The sequence below is a fragment of the Mytilus edulis genome, chromosome 9 (genome assembly GCF_963676685.1).
Source record: "Mytilus edulis chromosome 9, xbMytEdul2.2, whole genome shotgun sequence".
Classification (NCBI taxonomy): domain Eukaryota; kingdom Metazoa; phylum Mollusca; class Bivalvia; order Mytilida; family Mytilidae; genus Mytilus; species Mytilus edulis.
In genome coordinates this window covers 80,056,741-80,078,540 of record NC_092352.1, presented here as the reverse complement: position 1 = coordinate 80,078,540, position 21,800 = coordinate 80,056,741, and the positions used below count along the sequence as shown (strand labels likewise).

At 32.4% G+C, this 21,800-nt stretch overlaps 1 protein-coding gene across 1 annotated transcript; it reads left to right on the top strand.

The window, feature by feature from the left end:
- The first annotated feature begins 17,724 nt into the window (after positions 1-17,724).
- Positions 17,725-18,273, top strand: LOC139490203 (uncharacterized). The gene is made up of 3 exons (XM_071277053.1): positions 17,725-17,869; positions 17,908-17,979; positions 18,107-18,273. Exons 1-3 carry the CDS (start codon positions 17,725-17,727, stop codon positions 18,271-18,273), a joined length of 384 nt encoding a protein of 127 aa, XP_071133154.1.
- The last annotated feature ends 3,527 nt before the right edge of the window (positions 18,274-21,800 follow it).

The following is a 21,800-nucleotide window of genomic DNA, read 5'->3' as shown; positions in this document are numbered from 1 at the left end:
TTAGTTTTTACTTTTCCTTGTTGTGTTTTGTGTACTATTGTTTGTCTGTTTGTCTTTTTCTTTCTTAGCCATGGCGTTGTGATTTTATTTTCTACTTTCTCCTCTGGTATCGTTTGTCACTCTTCTACTAATGACATAACATTGGATATTGAATGTTGTTTTTCTTTAAAAAGAAAAACAAAACTTTGTCAATGTAATATAATATAGGCATGCTAGAAGCAATCAGATAATTCGGCTTCAGTCGCCTGACAGCTTCCAAAAAAATGGCGGGACGCGATGACAAAACACATGCCATTTTACTGCCGTACGGGTTATTCTTAATTCAAATATAGTAATTTATTGAAAGACAAATTTTGAATATCAATATTTCATAACATGTAGCTTAAAACACAAAGTGGAGGACTTATAACTTGTATTATCAATTAAAAATATCAGAATACTTACTTTTTTTGTTGAAATTTTGGGTTAGTTATTAACAAACTTACCGGTTTTATTTACTCTAAACCTTCTTTAAAAAAATGTGTCTTCTTGTAACTGTTGTATGGGCTTTTCACTTTTATACAACTTTGCAAAAAGGACTTTCTGATCTATTTTTGTTATCACTACATTTACAAATGTCACATTATGAAGTCATTAAAATGTATTTTAAAGTTTGGTGTAATATGATAAAATTATCTTTTATGACCTAAATGCGTACTTAACCATTTCCGTCTAAAATTATGTTTGTAAATTTAAAAACCCCAAAAAGATAGAAAATGTTACTTATAAGAACTTCTTCCTTTTCAAAACTATTTATTCAGCGGTCATCAAAATATTTATACATATAAAACGATATTATACATAATTGTCTCATTCTAAAAGACTGAAGTTTGTCGTTGAAAAAATAACACGTGTTTTTAAATAAACGAAAAAGACATAAAATCCGTTTATGCGATAAAAATTGACAAACACCAAAAAGTATACAGATCTGTTGATTAATATAACGAAGAATTGTGTAAAGTTTTAAGCAATAATCATAAATTGTTTTTGAGATACGGCGCGACTTGTAAAAACCCCCTCCCCCTTTTTAAAAAAAAATACTCAATAACTCAAAAATGAAATTTTGCATCATAAAGAATACAGATCTTCAATTTACTATAACTAAGAAGTGTGTTAAGTTTTAAGCAACTATAATCTAGAATCGTTTTTGATATACGGTGCGACATGTGAAAAAAACACCCCTGTTTTAGTTACAAAGTGCCGTAACTCAAAAAGTTTTAATCTTATTACCACCAAAACGTATACCGATCATTTGACCATCATAAGAAACAACAGTTACTATAATACGTTTCATGAAATTTGGATAAGTCGCTTTCAAGTTACGGTGCGACATGTTTACGCCTGACAGACAGTCAGACGGACAGACGGACGGACGGACGGACACCGGACATTTGTATAACATAATACGTCCCGTCAAAATTTTTACAGGCGTATAAAAACTTTGATAAACGGATCTTGCCGAAGTTTCATCGTTAACAAGAACATATTTGATGATACATGTATGATTTCCTTTGTAGGAACTACTAAATGACAAACATGCATTACCAACTTTTAAGTACACAAAACATTAAACTCTGCGCTTTGTTTTGTTTGTTTTGGTTTTGATTAAGCCAAAACCGTCTTAAACAGCTAGGTTAATTACATTTTAATATATGTGTTTTGTCATGATACTAATGTCATAAAAAGTAACTGCAAATATATCAGTTCACAAAGGAATTCATTCCGCTGATTAGTTTCTTGTCATTTGTCGAATTTGAAGTTCAGTATTTTTCATGTTCTGTTGTTTATCCGGCTTTCCAAAAAACTCTTTCCATCAAGATTATATTATATTATGTACTCCAAGCGAGGAGTGTGATAATTATATTCGTTGTTTTAGTTGGAATTGTTTGGCGTTGATTTATATTTCCGACCGTTATTGCATATATATTTCGATTATGTTTTGTTTCAAACTGTCAAACAAGATCAGAATTTACGAAATTTCATTGCTGAAATTAGCTATAGTAATATAAATAAAATTATTATAGACACTTGCAGGATTAATATTTCGTCTGAAAAAGACTCATCACTGACGATCGAATGAAATTTCACGTGTTTGTTTTTACAAATAGATAATTGCGGGAAATACGGATTTAATTGATTGGAAAACGGTTTTTGACATCAACATATACGAATTTCGATAAAGTATAAAATAATCTTCGATACAACCAAAGACAATAAGTTACCAAATCCAAGACTTAGCGCACGCTCATTTTTATGTGATGGGAATACAGTAGTTTTTTACAGTAAAATCCCATTCCCCTTTTTTTATCTCAATTAGTAGAATCACATAGAGGAAACCATTACAGAATATGCACTTCATAATGAAATATTGTTTATAGACATTAAAAACACACCTTAGTCAAATAATACCGCATAAAAAAATGCTTGCAGTTACTGATATCAAGCCTAGACTAATAATGGAAATATCAAATAACAGATCTGTACTAAATAACACCACATGAAAAGTCTTTTTATTTATTTGTTTCTTAAGAAAAGGCTTAATGTGAAACGACATTGACTTTTGTTACTGTGCAGTAATCCTGTATGGTGTGTAAACGTCACGTATACAAGCCATTAATGGAAATTATATGCTGTCAGTTAAGACGAGAAAACCTTGGTTTAGTTTGATGGTAATTGTATCTGATTTAAAGCAGTTTTGCTTAAAAAAAAGTCATAATGCCATAACGTCAAGCAATGATGCAACCTTCAGACAGGGCTACAGTTCAAATGATCGTAAATAACAGGTTGTCACAATTTATATGTCAATAGTGAATGATACTCTGTATTTGTTAGAATGCACAGAGAAATTGCTGTTATTTTTTTTTATCTGTGCTGTACTTGATGATTCTTATTGATAGCATTTCTTGATTTCAAATGATATTACTAAATTATTGACGAAAATATGTTTCAAGCATTGTAAGATAAAAACAATTCGTATTATCTTGTCGTTATATAATGTAATTACTATATGTTTGAGCTTAATAAAATATTTTAAATACATACACTAAATCGTGAAAAGGACATGTGACTTTTTGTATAATTGACAATCATCCCACCCGTTTTTATTTTTTATATGAAATCATTTTTTAGAAGTTGAAATTTGACGCAAGTCAGTAACACGTGTATTTCAATATTTTTTTTAATTTATACGTGACGTCACTTTGGGCGTTGCATAGACTATGGCTAACAGGGCTGTGATTTTGTAATTTCTTCGTTTTTTATTCTATAGCTTTGGCTAACAGGGCTGTGACTTTGTAGTTTATTCGGTTTTAGCTCACCTGGGCCGAAGGGCCAAGTGAGCTTTTCTCATCACTTGGCGTGCGGCGTCCGTCGTCGTTAATTTTTACAAAAATCTTCTCCTCTGAAACTGCTAGGCCAAATTTAACCAAACGTGGCCAAAATCATTATTAGGGTATTTAGTTTTAAAATTGTGTTCGGTGACCCGCCCGCCTAACCAAGATGGCCGCCATGGCTAAAAATAGAACAGAGGGGTAAAATGCAGTTTTTGGCTTATAACTAAAAAAACCAAAGCATTTAGAGCAAATCTGACACGTGGTAAAATTGTTTATCAGGTCAAGATCTATCTGCCCTGAAATTTTGAGATGAATCGGACAACCCGTTGATAAGTTGCTGCCCCTGAATTGGTAATTTTAAGGAAAAGTTGCTGTTTTTGGTTATTATCTTGAATATTATTATAGATAGAGATAAACTGTAAACAGCAAAAATGTTCAGCAAAGTAAGATCTACAAAAAAGACAAAGGACCAAAATGGTCTGTTGACCCCTTTAGGAGTTATTGCTCTTTATAGTCAATTTTTAACCATTTTTCGTAAATCTTAGTTAACTTTTACAAAAATCTTCTCCTCTGAAACTACTTGACCAAATTAAATCAAACTTGGCCACAAATATCATTCGGGTATCTAGTTAAAAAATTGTGTCCGGTGACCCAGCCAACCAACCAAGATGGCCGCTATGGCTAAAAATAGAACAGAGGGGTAAAATGCAGTTTTTGGCTTATCACTCAAAAACCAAAGCATTTAGAGCAAATCTGTCATGTGGTAAAATTGTTTATCAGGGTAAGATCTATCTGCCCTGAAATTTTGAGATGAATCGGACAACCTGTTGATAGGTTGCTGCCTCTGAATTGGTAATTTTAAGGAAATTTTGCTGTTTTTTTTGTTATTATCTTGAATATTATTATAGATAGAGATAAACTGTAAACAGCAAAAATGTTCAGCAAAGTAAGATCGTCAAATAAGTCAACATGACCAAAATGGTCTGTTGACCTCTTTAGGAGTTATTGCCCTTTATAGTCAATTTTTAACCATTTTTCGTAAATCTTAGTTTTCTTTTACAAAAATCTTCTCCTCTGAAACTACTGGACCACGTTAAACTAAACTTGGCCACAATCATCATTCGGGTATGTAGTCTAAAAATTGTGTCCGGTGACCCGGCCAACCAACAACGATGGCCGCCATGGCTAAAAATAGAACATAGGGGTAAAATGCAGTTTTTGGCTTATCACTCAAAAACCAAAACATTTAGAGCAAATCTGACATGTGGTAAAATTGTTTATCAGGTCAAGATCTATCTGCAACAACAAAAGAGAGTTTTTAACGACCTCAGCTGGCTATACAACCCTTGCACAATCAACTGAATTTTGCAAAAATCATTTATAGGATATATTGCCCTTATATGATAATTTTTTATTACCTTCTTGGTTTTTTTGGGCAAAAGGGGGGGGGGGTGCGCAACAACAAAACAACTTCACAACTTTCTGATTACTTTGCATTTTTTGTTAGATAAATTTTACAAAAATTCACCCCTGAAACATCTGTCAAATTTAAACAAACTTGGTTTAAATCACCACTAGGATATCCAGGGACCACTGTGTATGATGACCCTGCGTGCCCACATGGCTGAAATAAAACATAGCTTTCAAACGCACTTTTTAGTATTATATCTCTGAAACTTAACGACAGTATAACAGTTGCATTTATCATGCATCAATTGTAAATAAAAATATCAGGTGAGCGACACAGGGTCCTTGGACCCTCTAGTTTATTCTATAGCTAGTCACCACTTCAGTTTAATCATGTATTATAATATTTATTATATAGTCATTTTATAAAATTTACTGTTTGCAAAACTATGTATTATTCTTGATAATAATGATGTTTTGTCCAAGGCGGACAACCCTGGCCTCGCAACTTTTTGGAACTTTTGGTCCTCGGCGATCTTCAACTTGGAAGAGTTGTAATGGCTTTCAAACTTTTGACATCTGAGCATAGTTTTGTGTGGACGTAGCGAGCTTCTGGTGTATACAAATATTGTTTAACCTGTTACCTTTGGATGGCTATTATTCGTTTGTGTCTCTGTCCTATATTTTCTCCAAATTATCTGTTTATCTATTGTAACCCTGTCGTGTATGTTGTAATTTTAATAGTATAATTAACACTGCCATTAAAGCGGGAGGTTTGGCATGCCACAAAATCAGGTTCAACCCACCATTTTTTTAATAAAATGCCCTGTACCAAGTCAGGAAAATGGCCATTGTTACATTATAGTTCTTTTCTCTCTGTGTTACGTTTCTGTGTTGTGTGTCTGTTGTGTCGTAATTCTCTTATATTTGATACGTTTCCATCAGTTTTAGTTTGTAACCTGGATTTGGTGGTTTTTTTTCTCTATCGATTTATGAATTTTGAACAGCGGTATACTACTGTTGTCTTTATTTATTCAAATAATCAAATATGAGTCTTACAATAAAAAAAATTATGGTAAATATGATGATAAGAAAATATCATGCTGGATATTAAAAAAAATTTAAGATTACAATGGCTTAAAATATTTAACCATCCAACTACACTAAAAAAATTACCACATTGTACAATTTCATATTGAGATTCTTTACCAAGAAACTCTTTATTAGGCTCTCACCATTTGACAAACGGACGAAATCAACGAACGTATCGTTAAGGAACAGTAACTTTGTTTAGTAACAAATTTGTACCGATATGACAGTGTGTTTAAAAACAACAGCTAACAATTTGATATTCTTTTTGCATCCTTGCATTTTATTGTTGTGGTAAAAAGTGTTTGAATTCGTTCTGTGTTATTGAATGTTGCGTAATCTTACGTTGAGTTTCGTTTTGTTACGTGTCGTATATGCATTTGAATCCCTTATCTACTAGATAAAGAACACTTTTTTGTAATGTTGTTGTTAAAAAAAAATTCGCTCATCTGGTTTGCATTTGATAAACTGATTGTTGGATGTTAAATGTTCAGTGGCAAGTATTCCATGTTTATCACGACGAGATTAGCATTTGATAATGGATTGAAAAGTGATTGAGATGACACAACTTTAATATGTTTCATTTATTATATTCACACGTCTTTTTGATAACCCAACACAAGGTTCTACAACACAAGAAAATTGTCATCTTGGGTTACGGTACAACGACTCTAAATGTTTTCAATTTTTTAATTACATGTTCTACGGACATGTACACATACCTGCTCTGATGTAATCTTTTAAATTCTTTCATGCGCTTTTTTTCTCGTGCATCTGCCCGAAAAATCTTTGCGGTCTTATAAGGAACAATTAGAGGAGGAGTGTTTGTGTAAATGATGTCTCCTAAAATAAAGAATCCAGCAGGATCTAAAGGCAAGTGCTGTAGGTAAAACATCTAGCGCTGTAGATGTAAAGTCAAGCAGCGATGTAGATATAACGTCTAGAGCTGTATATGTAAAGTCAAGCGCTGTAGATACAACGTCTAGAGCTGTAGATGTAAAGTCAAGCGCTAGAGATATAACGTCTAGAGCGGTAGATGTAGAGTCAAGCGCTGTAGATTTAAAGTCCAGCGCTTTAGATATAACTTCTAGCGCTGTAGCTGAAAAGTCCAGCGCTGTAGATCTAAAGGCAAGTGCTGTAGATATAACGTCTAGCGCTGTAGATGTAGCTTTGGAAATGTAAAGTCTAGAGCTGCCGATTTATATATATCTCCAGCGCTGGACTTTAATATACAGCGCTAGACTTAACATCCAAAACGCACTTGACTTTCAAAACCACAACTTTTTATCTACACGAAACCAACAGGGCTTTTTTCTAAAGAGATATAGATGGGGTATACTGTCAGTGAACACACCTTTGATAGTGCCGAAGATAAAAGTTATGTTATGTTGGTATTAAGTTTATGATGGTATCAAGTTTATGTTGGTATTAAGATATAGTCTGAATACACTATAAGTTACAGATATGAATCTAAGGATGGTCCGTTTACAGCGGTTAACTACATTTTATGCAGGAATGATTAATAGCCAACCAAGACTATAATATATCAGCAGTGCACATGGTCTTAGCTAGTTCTGAAAGTTCACACAAAGTAGAGTAATATTATCCAATCCTATTTTGTGGACAAATAACAAAAACAAATATTTTGAATGTCACAAAGAAATGATTTTTTTTCATTTCGTTAACAAAGGTAGTAAGCTAGTATGTCTAAATCAAAAACAAAAACTCGTTAGCCATCACAATTTTTTTCATATATACTGACTCATGTAAATATATGTATAAGTGTAAAGCAACTTGAATCAAAAAATATATAAAAAAAACCAAGGAAAGAGTTAAGATTTCGTTTACGAAATTTCAATTCCTTCATTCATCCCCACATTTGTATGATAATAGATTTTATACTTTCTTGGATATATTTGTCGTTAACTCGTTATTTTTTTTTTAATATATGAATTAGTTACAGAAATACAAAGGTGCACTCAATCTATCGTAAAGTAAGAGAGTTTTGTGTATTCTTGTTGAAATTATGAGTGATACAGAACACCAACAAAACTGAGAGTCACATAGTTATTAAAGGTACATTTATTTTTTAAATTACATGCCTAAAATAAAAAGAAACAAATGGGAAAGAAGTAGGTCGGGTAAGGGCCGATTTTGGCCTCAAATTTCAGATAATCTGACACTTTTTAAACACTTATACGTGCGTACTTCAGTCGATTTACTTAGTTTATTTTAAAGATTTGGACTGATTCTATCATTCAAGACACTCAAATTCAAGCTTAAATATGAAAAATATATCAAAATATGCCATAATATGTCACTTTTCAGATGTTTTTTTGTTGTCAAAAATGAAAGTGGCCGCATCCGTGTTCACTCTTAACCTTTATATATTTTATGTATTATCATCAAATACAACTTACATTTAAATATTAAAAACGAACACAGATGCGGCCACTTCCATTCAAGACGGAAACCGTCTAAAATTTAATTCCAGTGTTAATATTGTGAAGATTTCAGCAATTTAGCATGAGCTAATGATGCTAGTACCCGATAAATATGCATTGTATTGTAAAAAACAAATTTGTCAAACATAACCAACGACAACCATTGAAATACACGCATCTGACTTCAGACAGAAAGAAAAAAAAATAGCGGGGTTAAACTTGTTTACCGGTGCCAAACTCTCCCTTAGCCTTGGACAGGTATGTTACAGTACCACATAAGAGATGTTTAAAAGAAATGCATTACAAAATAATTGTGTTCTCTGGCCTAAGAGTCCTAGATAAGGTAGGACGAAAGTGGAACGAGACTCGCTTTAATTTGTCATACACACAAAATATTCTTTCATTATTTCAAATCCTACTAGTAAATTGTATTTGTATGTTGATTTTAATCGTCGGCACTTTGAATAACACTTTAATACAAACAACAATAATCACATACAAGTTCCCACTTTACACATGACGTAATAGATTTCCTATAAATTTGAGAAATACAGTTCTTCTTTCCCCCAAAAAGTGTGTCATGGTTCCACAAACACGTGCACTACACACCACCTTATTATCAGTTACCTGCCCATTTTCTTATCAACTTAGAAAAATACTCTCCTATGGTATTTCATGACTGATTTGTGACGTTATTTTGGATTCTCAATGCTCACTAACTTCATACTTTATATTGCCCTCTTACTTCTTTCGACTCGAGCGTCATTGGTGTATCTTTCATGGATGAAACAAGACGCGCGCCTGGCGTACAATATGTCAGGCTATTTTTATGGACATCAATGATAATGGGTACTTTTGAAAAATATAAAAAAAAGTCTTGATGCTTGTATCATAGAAGTTTTGGATTGGAGCACGTTGCCACGGGTAGGGTTTCTGTTCCCTTCATTGATGTATGTTTGACATAAAAAATATAAAAGCCATCCCTAAGTATGCCAATGATAATTTGAGGACCAGTTCCCGAGTTCTGAGTATATGTACACGTCTGCTGTATTTTATTTACGAAAAAAAAATTACTATCCTCACGTTGCCGTTAATAAATATAGTAAACAGAAAAATAAACTTTCTAGAAACGTTATAGCTACCAATTCATTGTGTGTCGAAACGAGACAGAAAGCAATACAAACTATTGAGATTACTATCATTATCACTTGCATAAGGAAAACGCAATATTTTATCAACTTACAAAAGTGGAGGTATTATTAGGCCCCTTTTTTGTGTCTAGAAATCAAAATACGTTTAACAAATCTAACATCTAGAGTTCTATTCTCCTCAATCCCGTGGATGTGTAGGTGCAACAGGTTTACAAGACTGAATTAAAAAAAATAAAAAAAACGGACACTAAGTATTTAATAGACATCAATAACAAACATTGCTAAAAAGAAAAAAATAATCTCGCAGTTATGTATTATATTTAGTTTTGGAAACGTAATGTTAACTTTGGAAAACGTTATACGGCTATATGAGATAAGTAAAGATTTTGTTTTACATTAATCAGTAGTGTACAATAACGGGCAATAAAGACTTTTATTTTTGTTTGAAACAGCGCATGATTACTTTGGTTGATCTGCAAACTAATTTCCAATACAGACATCAACATGTGTCACTCATTAAAGATTGTTTGACATTTTAACATTCTCTCTATACAAAATAGAACTTCATTGTCAAATGAAATCAGAGTTTTAGTCAAAATATTTTGGTAGGTTTAAATTACTTGTCACTTAGTACTTAATTTAATATGCAAAATATATATAAAAAAAAACGAAAATCCATCCGGATTTATTGTAAGTTGATAAAGAAGCAACTGCCCCAAGGGTTCTCAAAGATGTGGTTAATGTCATCTTTATTAACGTTTCAGAGACCCCATCCTGATCTAATTGACCGTAAAAGACAGATTCCAACGGGATATTCAAATTCATAAATCGATAACAAACTGACAATGTAATGACAAAACAAAGAAACGAAAGACAAACAGTACACTAAATACTACAACGAAAACAAAACACGAACCTAACCAAAAAAACTGGCAGTAATTTTAGGTGCTCAGGAAGGATAGTGTAAATGCATATTACATGTATCTGTATTACAATTTCCGTAAATTAATATCTGTATTATAGATGTACATTGATGTATTTCGACTTTTTACTTTGTTTATATAATGCATTTGTAAGACGATGTGTGCCAATAGAAAGACTTTTTTTTAAACAGTTATTGGCATGACACGGGTTATGTTCTATTTAACCCCGCCACATTTTTGCGCCTGTCCTAAGTCAGGAGCCTCTGGCCTTTGTTAGTCTTGTATTATTTTAATTTTAGTTTCTTGTGTACAATTTGGAAATTAGTATGGCGTTCATTATCGCTGAACTAGTATACATATTTTAGGGGCAAGCTGAAGGACACCTACGGGTGCGGGAATTCTTGCTACATTGAAGACCCATTGGTGACCTTCGGCTGTTGTCTGCTCTATGGTCGGGTTGTTGTCGCTTTGACACATTCCCAATTTCCTTTCTCAATTTACCAATAGTTATAGTGCGGCTTCATTAGACTTCTTTTTGTATTATTTAACTTTTAATTTATTTAAATTATTCTTATGATCTTTTATATGAAGTTTTTTTGTCATAATGATTTGTGTGCTATTATTTTTTTGTATGTCGAAACTATTAAGCCGTTTACACGAAGGGACCCCAGTTAACCAGCTTTAGAGCTTTCATGGGTTATCCCTGATAAAATATCAGCAATTTTTTTTCCATACACTTAAGGGTACTACACTCATAAAATGCCATCATATTTTACAAAGTATGTGTTAATATTGCCTGTATGTATTGTATATTGTGTATTATATTATTAAGAACTACCTAAAGAGAATCTGACGCTTCTACATTTTTTAGTCTCAATGGAAGGCTCAATCTTAACCCTTCTGCATAGTGATAACATCTTTTATTTCTTTTTGACTAGTGTTTTTGTTCTGCTATTTTTGATTTTTTCAAATGTGAAAACTGGAAAAAAGATATTTTAATTTGAGTTTTTAGCGAAAAAAAAGAAGGGAGGGGTGGGGGGGGGGGGATATAATACTAAAATATTCGGGCAACATAACATGTGACCAGGATAGAGAAAAATGGTTAAACTCAATCTTGTTACAGTTCTTTTTCTAGGGCTGAATGTGCGGGATGTTTAATTACGCTGTCACGTCCGGTTGGAATGGGACGTTTAATTCAATATTTGCTATGAGAGTGTTGCGTTCCGTGTACTCTAAGGACTTAGTAGCTGTATTGTTGTAAGGTAAAGTTTTTGCATGTCAACTTTTTCCAGTAACAGTCACAATTTGTCTCCCATCCCGCTCGTTCAACTTTGCATTAACTACATTACATGTTTGATGCATTGTTTAATTAATTTCTTCCTGATTGATTAAGTACTTGTTAATTACTTGACGTTCAACAAGGAATAATTAATCAATTAAAGTACGGTACGCTGTCTCTTTTATGATTTTCGATAGATGCTTGGTATACATTTATTTAGCAAATTTGAAATTTATTAGAATACTTGCATAGGAAAAAACTCAATTAGACCTAGGTTTCTTTTCAAATCATAAAAGTGCACTGCAAAATGCTGGTCTAACAAGACCGTCTAATAGCTTCAAGACAGAGTTATACAATACTTATTCGCCTTTACTGACACCTTGAGGCTTAAAATGACTTTTTCATCTTCAACGAAAATGTAATTAATATATTAGTTCGCTGGTATTCATAGACAGACCGTTCAGTTAACATATTACATAAGGGAGAGATGTATTTAACTATATGTAGTTGTCACATCTGGCGGTTACTCTAAAGGAAAGATTGAATTAATGTCTACAGCTTCCTAAATTAAAACTAGAAAATTTCGAAAGTGAAAACCAGTGTCAACGAACGGTCGAATTGTCAATCAAAATAACTACAGACACTCTCAAACAGATAAAATATCTTGAAGTAACATGTAACTTGAAGAGTCTTTTTTTCATATTGGTTTTAGATTTGAACATTATGTTTTTAAAAAATGTTTGAATTCACTTAATTTCTTTCATTGGTACAGTCCTGAACATCAACCTTGTTTCACTTGACCTGGTTGGTATGGTTACAGGATAATTTCATTCGATAGAATTTACCTTACATTATTCTATTTTAATTTTATCGCGTATTACAAACGAAAATTAATATTTCCGAAGTTTTACTTCGAAAGAAATCACACACGCCTACAATATCATGAATAGAAAAAGCATCAAGTCAGTATTTGTAGATATTAAGTTAATCTTACACGAGGACATGAACAGAAAATTAGATGAAATCTTTGGACATCGTTTAGTCATACCCGATCTAAAAATAACAGCATAAAAAAGTACTAACAAAGTTGTGAGAATACTGATTATGTTTGTCCAACTCGCTAGCACAATCAACTTGTAGTCTGCATCTGACCGTTACTTAATAAGCATACTATTCTAAATAACATGTATAAATTGATTCATTTTTGCATGCTAAACGTCCAGTAACAAATATTTCATGGAAATTGACGAAATTACATCAAATTAAATAATCAGCGCAATAGTTAAGTTTTTAAAAAAAAAATCGACTGACGCTTAGAAGTTTGACTCCCACTGGAAACTTACGGTAAAGAACAGGGCAGATAAATTTGGCTAAATATCCAGTTTTGGCAAGTAGAGATAGATGGTAAATTAAAGTACATTTGCCAAAATTCTTTGATGGGGTTGTCTCTTTGACACATTCACCGTTTCAATTCTCAACTTTATTTTCTGTAATTGTCGATAGTTCCCCGACGTTCATTTTAATGGATCCACTGTACAAACCCTTGCTTTTGAAGTGATCGTAAATGTGTTTTCCTCTTGAATATTAATAATATATTTGCCGCTATTCTATTTCATTGAATAAAAAAACAAGCATATTTTGTTTGATATTTGTTTTTTAATTTAATTTGTATTTAATATACACGAATACATACAGTATACATAAAAAATGGGTAATTTGTCTTCTTATATCTGTCTTATGTTTGACTGTGCATGATGTATAAATACGTAGTTCTATGGAATCACAACGTTCAATTTGATCTTCGCGTTGAAAGTGACTCACTTTCTGTTTTGAATGATTTCGTAACTGTATTGTTGAAAGGCAAATTTTCTGCGTGTCATCGTTTTCCAGTTACAGTCACATTTTGTTGCCTTCCATCCCGATCGTCTCACGTTGCACCAACTACATATTTAATGCAATGTTTAATTAGTGTCGTCTTGAATGATTAAAAATGTATTACTTGACGTTAACCAAGGAACTACCAATCAATCAAAGAACAGTACGCTGTCTTCTTTTTTATGATTTTTGATTGCTGGTTAGTATTAACTTACTTCGCAAATTTGAAATTTCTTAGGCCACTTGCATGGAACAAAATTCATTAAGACCTAAGGTTATTTTCAAATCATAAAAGTGCACTCACAAATGCGGATCTATAAATATTGGCTATCAAATTAAACAGACAGTTATACAATTAATATTCGCTTTTACTGACACCTCGAGGTTCATAAAAAGACATATTCATAGTCTACGAAAATATATTTAATCTATTAGTTCGCTGTTATTCATAGACATACCGTTCATTTATCATATTACGTAAGGGAGAGATGTTTTTAACTGTATTTAGTTGTCACATCTGGAGAATACCTTATAAGAACAATTGAATAAATATCTACAACTTCTTTGGAATGGAAATACATTATACCAAGAAAACTGCTAAAGTACGAACCAATGTGAACGAACGGTCGAATTTGATACCAAATTACCTATAGACCCTCTTAAATAGATACATTATCTGAGAGTAACGTGTGTTTTTTATTGGTTTTAGAGTTGAACATTTTGTATTTACCCCCCCCCCCCCCCCCCAAAAAAAAAAAAAAACAACAACAAAAAAACAAAACAAAAATAACCCCAAAAAATAATACTAAAAAAGATTAAATTTACTAAATCATTATCATTGGTAGAATCATAACCAACTGTGTCCTACTTGACTTGATCTGGTTACAAGATGATACTTTCATTCGATATAACATATTTGACAAGTAATCATACAAGATTTAACAATGCTGTAAAACAGGCATTAACATTTCCGAAGTTTTACTTGAAAAGAAATCAAACACGCCTACAATATGAAAATAAGCAATTGGGTATTTGACAATAAGTTACACGAGGACATAAACAGAGAATAAGAAGATAATTTCCGGACATTGTTTAGAAAACTAATAGTTATTGCCTGCTTAAAGTCCAGAAACATTAATTTCATGCAATTGAAAAATAGAATTAATTTGTTACATAGTTAAGTTGATCGACCCATGTTAAGAAATTTGATTTCAACTGGAAAAAAGAGGAAAATTTGAAACGGGCATTTAAATTTTGAGGAGTTGGTAGATGGCCTGTATCAAGAATAAATTTGCTGCGCTATTCATATGATTTGTCTAAAATATATCTGTCTTTAGTGTCAGTTTCACACCCTTCATATTGATTGGCCTTCTTTACAGACCTTTGCTATTGAACAAAAGGTTTAACTTATTGTTAATGTTAGATCGTCTGGAATATGAATGAATTATTTGGCATAAGGAAGGTACTATTATTCATCAAATTTTGCAATTGTAAATATTAGGGACTGGTCCTTTGTAAGCTAAAATTGTTGGTGGGAAAATGAGGGGGCCTTGAACATGTTTTGGAAATGAAAGTGGGTTGTCCAATTGTTCAATACTTCAGATGAGAGGGGGGAATCGCAAAGGTTTTACAAGTTTGAACAATTTTGTATTTTAAGCATACTAAAAATATAGCTAATTTGATAAAAACACACGCATTACTGAAGACACATTAATTGTCGAAATGTGCATCTGGTGCAGTACAATTGGTAACGTTTTTTATTTTGTGTGTCGTTTTGTTGATATTATAAATGAATATAGTAGTATTCAGCAGAAGTGTCTTAACACTTAATTCAGATGTTATATCTATATATCTTGTGTCATCATTTTTGGTTTCAACTTATATTGCAATGTTTGTTTCACGTGAGTCAAGGCCATATTCTGTTTGTTTGTAAGACACGGAGAACAGCAATATCAGACAACAGTATACAGAAATACAACATAGAAATTAAGAAACAGAGCAACAAGAACCCTTTTAAAAACCGAGGGTGATCTCAGATTCTCCGGAAATTGTTCGTATGAATTTTTGTTATAAAGAACAAATTTAAAAGTACTGAGGTGAAATTTGTATGTCTTTGGAAGGGGGTCCTGTATTCATGTCCCTTCCCCAGGGTGGGGACGTGAAACAGATATGAGAAATTCAAATGTTTTCTACCAGGTCCCAAAATGACAGAAAATGACCAGTCCATTAGATTATTTAATTTGCAGTATGATTATGTTTATTATTGATGCGTCATAGTGAACCTTGTTAGTTTTAATGAAATGTTTGAAATTTTGTTGTGCCTTTTGATTTGATTGCTCTAATTGTGTTCGGGGTCTTTCAGAGCCGACTGCTTGTCAGTTGGTAGTTCCTGCACCACTGAAGACCATGTGTCAAGCTCTGGATGTATTTTGTGTATTGCATGTGGGTGATGTGGTGATTTCTGCGTGCTATTGCTTTATCACTTTATGTAGACAGCTTGTCAACCTAATATATCAATTAAAAAAAAGGACGACAGACAAATGATGGCCAAAGCTCTCCTGGTCTTTGAAATAGTCGGGCGAGAAACAATAGATAAACTGACTTGGCTTGGTATATACATGTAAATGTATCAAATATAGTAAAGATATATAAATGCAATTATATTTAAAACCAACATAGAAATATGATATGTACTAAGTGAAAAAAAATGTGTTGAATAATTATGATAAAAAACATAATAAAATTGTGTCTATGATTAGCCATAAAATAAAAGCATATTTTCTGTTTTGTTCTGGGTAAAAAATGGAATGACTCGGGGAACAAATCCCTGCCCCACCCTAGATAATCAGATGGTTGCTCTATATATAAAGAGATACAAAAACAAAACATGTTATAAAACATCACTGATAAATTTATGGAAAAAAGACAATAATCCAGCAAGGACGTGGTATTTACGTGAATATACGCAATACCAAATTGCGAAACAAAAACGGCGATTACACGATATATAATGAGCAGGGAACACTTTGTTAACATCAATCAATAATGCATAATAATGAACAATAAAGACTATCATTTTCTTTTGAAGAAACAGCGATTACTTTGGTTGATCTTCAGTATACTAGTAATTGACAATATAAAGTAAGAGTATGTGGTATGATTGACCATGTAAAAGTTACTATATGTAGTATGATTGGCAGTAAGACAAGTTAATTTCATTCATTACAGACTATTTGAACATTCTTACATACTCTCTATACCGTAATTGTCAAATGAAATCAAATATTTAGTGAAAATATTTAAGTGATTCTATATTGCATATAATCGGCATTATCTAAGTTTATTATGTAACTGTTTTGGTATAATTGGGCATAAATAGAAAACGGAGATGCATTTTTGATTTCCTTTGATGCTGACATGGAAGCAGCTGTCACAAGTGTTCTCAACAAAGAGGTTATTTTCATCTTTACTACCGTTTTACAGACCCCAATCTAAATTTTTCAAACGTACGATATCACAATCATGATCCCCTTTCCTCGTGTCTGACTAGTCGTAAAAACAACACGTTTTAAATTACATGCGTCCAAAGCGCTTTCCTGGATTTACCTTCATCAGGAACGTTCAATGCCAAATATTTGAAAGCCAAGGAAGTAAAAGAGCCAAATCAGTTGGAGAGCTATACGACCAACAACGACCTAAAAAATAGCCAAATCCATCTTAGATAAACTTTGCCTGAGGGAGTTGAAACCTTAGTTTCTAAATGATTTCAAAATTTATACACGGAAAAGTTCAGAAAGGTTTGTTATAAATCATGTCAGTACCGAAATACTGACTTCTGAGCTGATGATACCCTCCGGGACTGATGGAATGTACCTGGTTAGTATAATTCAGTGGTAAGACAATGTACGCCGCTAGTATTACACTTTATGATCAGCTTATGCTTCTCCTAGTATCAGTTGACTGTTAAACCATTACTTTTGTGTATAGTGTCATGATTACCCTGTCTTTACATCCTGACGTCCTTTTTCGACCAAATTTTTTTTTTATTGTCCATGTAGACATTTAAACTTTTAAAAAATTTTCAGGCATCATAAACATGATACAGGATGATTATGGTATAGTTGGAGATGATTATGGTATAGTATAGACATTTAAACTTTTTACAATATTTCAGACATCATAAACATGATAAAGGATGATTATGGTATAGTTGGAGATGATTATGGTATAGTTGGAGATGATTATGGTATAGTTGGAGATGATTATGGTATAGTTGGAGATGATTATGGTATAGTTGGAGATGATTATGGTATAGTTGGAGATGATTATGGTATAGTATAGACATTTAAACTTTTTACAATATTTCAGGCATCATAAACATGATAAAGGATGATTATGGTATAGTTGGAGATGATTATGGTATAGTTGGAGATGATTATGGTATAGTATAGACATTTAAACTTTTTACAATATTTCAGGCATCATAAACATGATAAAGGATGATTATGGTATAGTTGGAGATGATTATGGTATAGTATAGACATTTAAACTTTTTACAATATTTCAGGCATCATAAACATGATAAAGGATGATTATGGTATAGTTGGAGATGATTATGGTATAGTTGGAGATGATTATGGTATAGTTGGAGATGATTATGGTATAGTTGGAGATGATTATGGTATAGTTGGAGATGATTATGGTATAGTTGGAGATGATTATGGTATAGTATAGACATTTAAACTTTTTACAATATTTCAGGCATCATAAACATGATAAAGGATGATTATGGTATAGTTGGAGATGATTATGGTATAGTTGGAGATGATTATGGTATAGCAAAATCAAATGTAGAACTTGAGAGTATTGCAGCAGAACGACAAAATAAAATTAAATGTTCAACTCCAAATTCAATCATGAAACATCATTATTTAACCATCTTACTATACCATAATCATCTCCAACTATACCGAGGAAAATTCAAAACGGAAAGTCTCTAATCAAATGGCAAAATCAAATGCTCAATCAGATCAAACGAACGGTTAACAACTGTCATATTCCTGACTTAATACTTGACTTGAATTTCCTCCCGTTTGGTTCACTTTGCACCAACTACAATTTGATGTATTATTTTAATTAATTTCGTCCTGAATATGAATAATCGTTTGTTACTAGACGTTAAACAAGGAGCAATCCTTCAATCAGTGGACAGTATTCTCCTTTAAGGGTTTTCGATGGACGCTTTGTATCAAAATACTTTGCAAATTGCAAATGTATGAGAATACTTGCAAATGAAAAACATTGTTATCGATCTAGAGTTCATTTCAAATATTCAAGTGCACTGAAAAATTCCTATCTAACAATATCGGTTAGAAGCTTTAAGACAAAGTTATACCATAATTCTTCGATTTCACTGACACCTCGAGGTTTGAAATGACATTTTCATCTTCTACAAAAATATAATTAATCTATTAGTTCGCCGATAATCATAGACAACCCGCTCATTTATCATATTACTAAAGAAGAGATGTATTTTAAAACTGTATTCAGTTGTCACATCTGGAAGATGCTTTATAGAAAAATACTGAATAAAAGTCTAGAGCAATATTGGAATGAAAATAACTTAAAACAAGAGAATTGCGAAAATGAGAACCAATGACAACGAACGATTGAATTTGATATCAAAATAGCTACAGACAGTCATAAATAAATAATATAATATCTTAAAGTAATGTGTTACTTAAAAAGATGCTTCATGATTGAATTTGGAGTTGAACATTTAATTACAAATAAAATTGAAAATTGTAATGGGGAATATGTCAAAGAGACAACAACCCGACCAAAGAGCAAAGAACGTTTAAACTATTTTTATTATTGGTAAAGTTAATTAGAACGTCCACATGACCTTGGCCATGGTTACAAGAAACAACTCCATTCACTACAAAATATTCTATTTTCAATTTTATTGTGAACATTTTTTACTAAAAAAAATCATAAACATTCAACATAGGCCGTGTTCTCATTGAGCTAAACTCGTTGTTATTCAACACTTAAACTAAACTCTATCACGTTCCCATTGACAAAAATTAATGTTTACATCAGGTTTTGACCACATGCAGTCGATACTCAGTGTAGCCCTTCACCAAATGAAGTTGATACTCAATGTAGCCTTTTACCAAATGCAGTCGATACTCAATGTAGCCTTTGACCACATGCAGTCGATACTCAATGAATTCTTTGACCTAATGCAGTCGATACTCAATGTAGTCTTCGACCACATGTAGTCGATATTCAATGTGGCCCTTGCGTGGGTTAAGCGTACATAAACGTTCTTAAGAACCTGGATTGTATTATGAATATTTACTGGTTACATATATTGAATAAAAATGATTATAATCATAATATTAGGAATAACGTTGTTTACATGGTTTACCTATGTTTATTACAAAGGCTAAAAAATTGCACAGAAAAATAAAATTTTATTAAGATAGCCTTAGTGGACCATTTGGTTCTCAGTGGAAGGGGGGTCTATGCTGATGGTAAATTTATCTTACACCTGTTGATAGTACGGATTATTTAATTAATAAAATTGTATTCTCCCTTTTCTCGTAAAATCCTGCATCTTTTAGAACAAACTATTCATTTTCATCGTGTTTTGGACAAGGTATTTTTTTTCACTTAGTACAAAAAAATTTACCATTCAGAATAAGGTATAATTCCGATCTGCTAAAAAAAAACATTGTCAAAGTGGAGCCTCCGTTTGGCTGTGCGGGAAATGAATGGGGAATTTAAATCCGATGCCTCGTGTAGAGTGAGTACCACTCTGTTTGCAAACTAAGAACTCTTGTAACAACTTGTTGAGGGGTTCATAAGTGGCCTGTTGCTATGCAAGTTTCTATAAAATATATATGTACTTTCATTACCTCAATATTTGAAAGAATACATGAACATTTTTTGGTCATACAGGTGCTACATAGAACAGCATGCAAATTGAACTCACCAAATAGTTAGAATATAAATTATCTTTTCTAAAACTGACTAGCACAAACTATTAGTAATCTGAAACTTTGAGTAACCTTTAGTATATATCATTCTACATAACATATGCAAATAAATTGGGTGTTGTTTGCTTAACGTCTTATGGCAAGTATTTCATTCAAATGTAATTTGTCCATAAGATAAGTTTTTCAAAGTTGATCTACTGATTTTTTACTTCAATTTTCGACTACCACTGCAAAATAAGGATATATTTGAAACGGCCGGCTAAATTTTGCCAAAAAGATGCCTAGATAGTAAAAACTGAGTGCACGTTAAAGAAATTTTTCACCAACTTTTTCAGAAGTCCGTATGAGGCCTGTTAATTTCCTTACTTTTAGTATATATGTCAAGTGTCATTCTAATTTCTTGTCTTTCATTCTGGTCGAACCACTTTACTGACCTTTCCTATTTCATTTATTGTTTCCGTCTTCAATGTGTATGAAGAATTACCACTGTTGTAACAGTCAATTTTGTTTTGTATTTTTGTTAAATTCAAATTGTTTAAGCTTAAAATATATTGCGTCAATAACAATATCCATAGAAATATTAAGTGCGTGAAACAGAATATACATATACAAACGAGCAACTTTTACTCATGAGTCAAAATAAAACAGACATTCGAATGCAACAACGTTTGTAACGTTCATTTTGATTGGATAACGTCACTAATTTTCATGGCATCAATTGACAATTGACAATTGATGCCATGGAACGTACGTGCAAGCGCAGACGATATATGACAGATGTTAAATACATGTTTTAACGTTGTTTTCTGTCAGTTTTATTAGAATGGAGATAACAATATTGTATTTTAAGCTGCGACGACATCAATTGGTGATTTGATGGTCGCAAATACCCGTTTACTATCTCCGCTAACGCGTCGCCAGTAAACTTAATTTGCGACCATTAAATCACCAATTGATGCCGTCGGAGCTTAAAATACAATACAGTTATCTCGTAAGTAATAATTAGTCAAAGATATTACGTTGAAAACATGACAAAGCATTACAAAGAAACCCAAAGATTGTAATCACAATATTGGCAAAACATTAAACAAGACACTAAAGAATGTTGACGACACAATCGTACAAAACATATCACAGAAAACTATAAACAAATCGAACCTGAAAAATAATCGGGGTAAATCTGGATCTCTATTCTGCTCAAAAGTGGTCAAAGTTCTCATGTAATAATAATTGTATGTATTATCTTAGCCTTCTCTA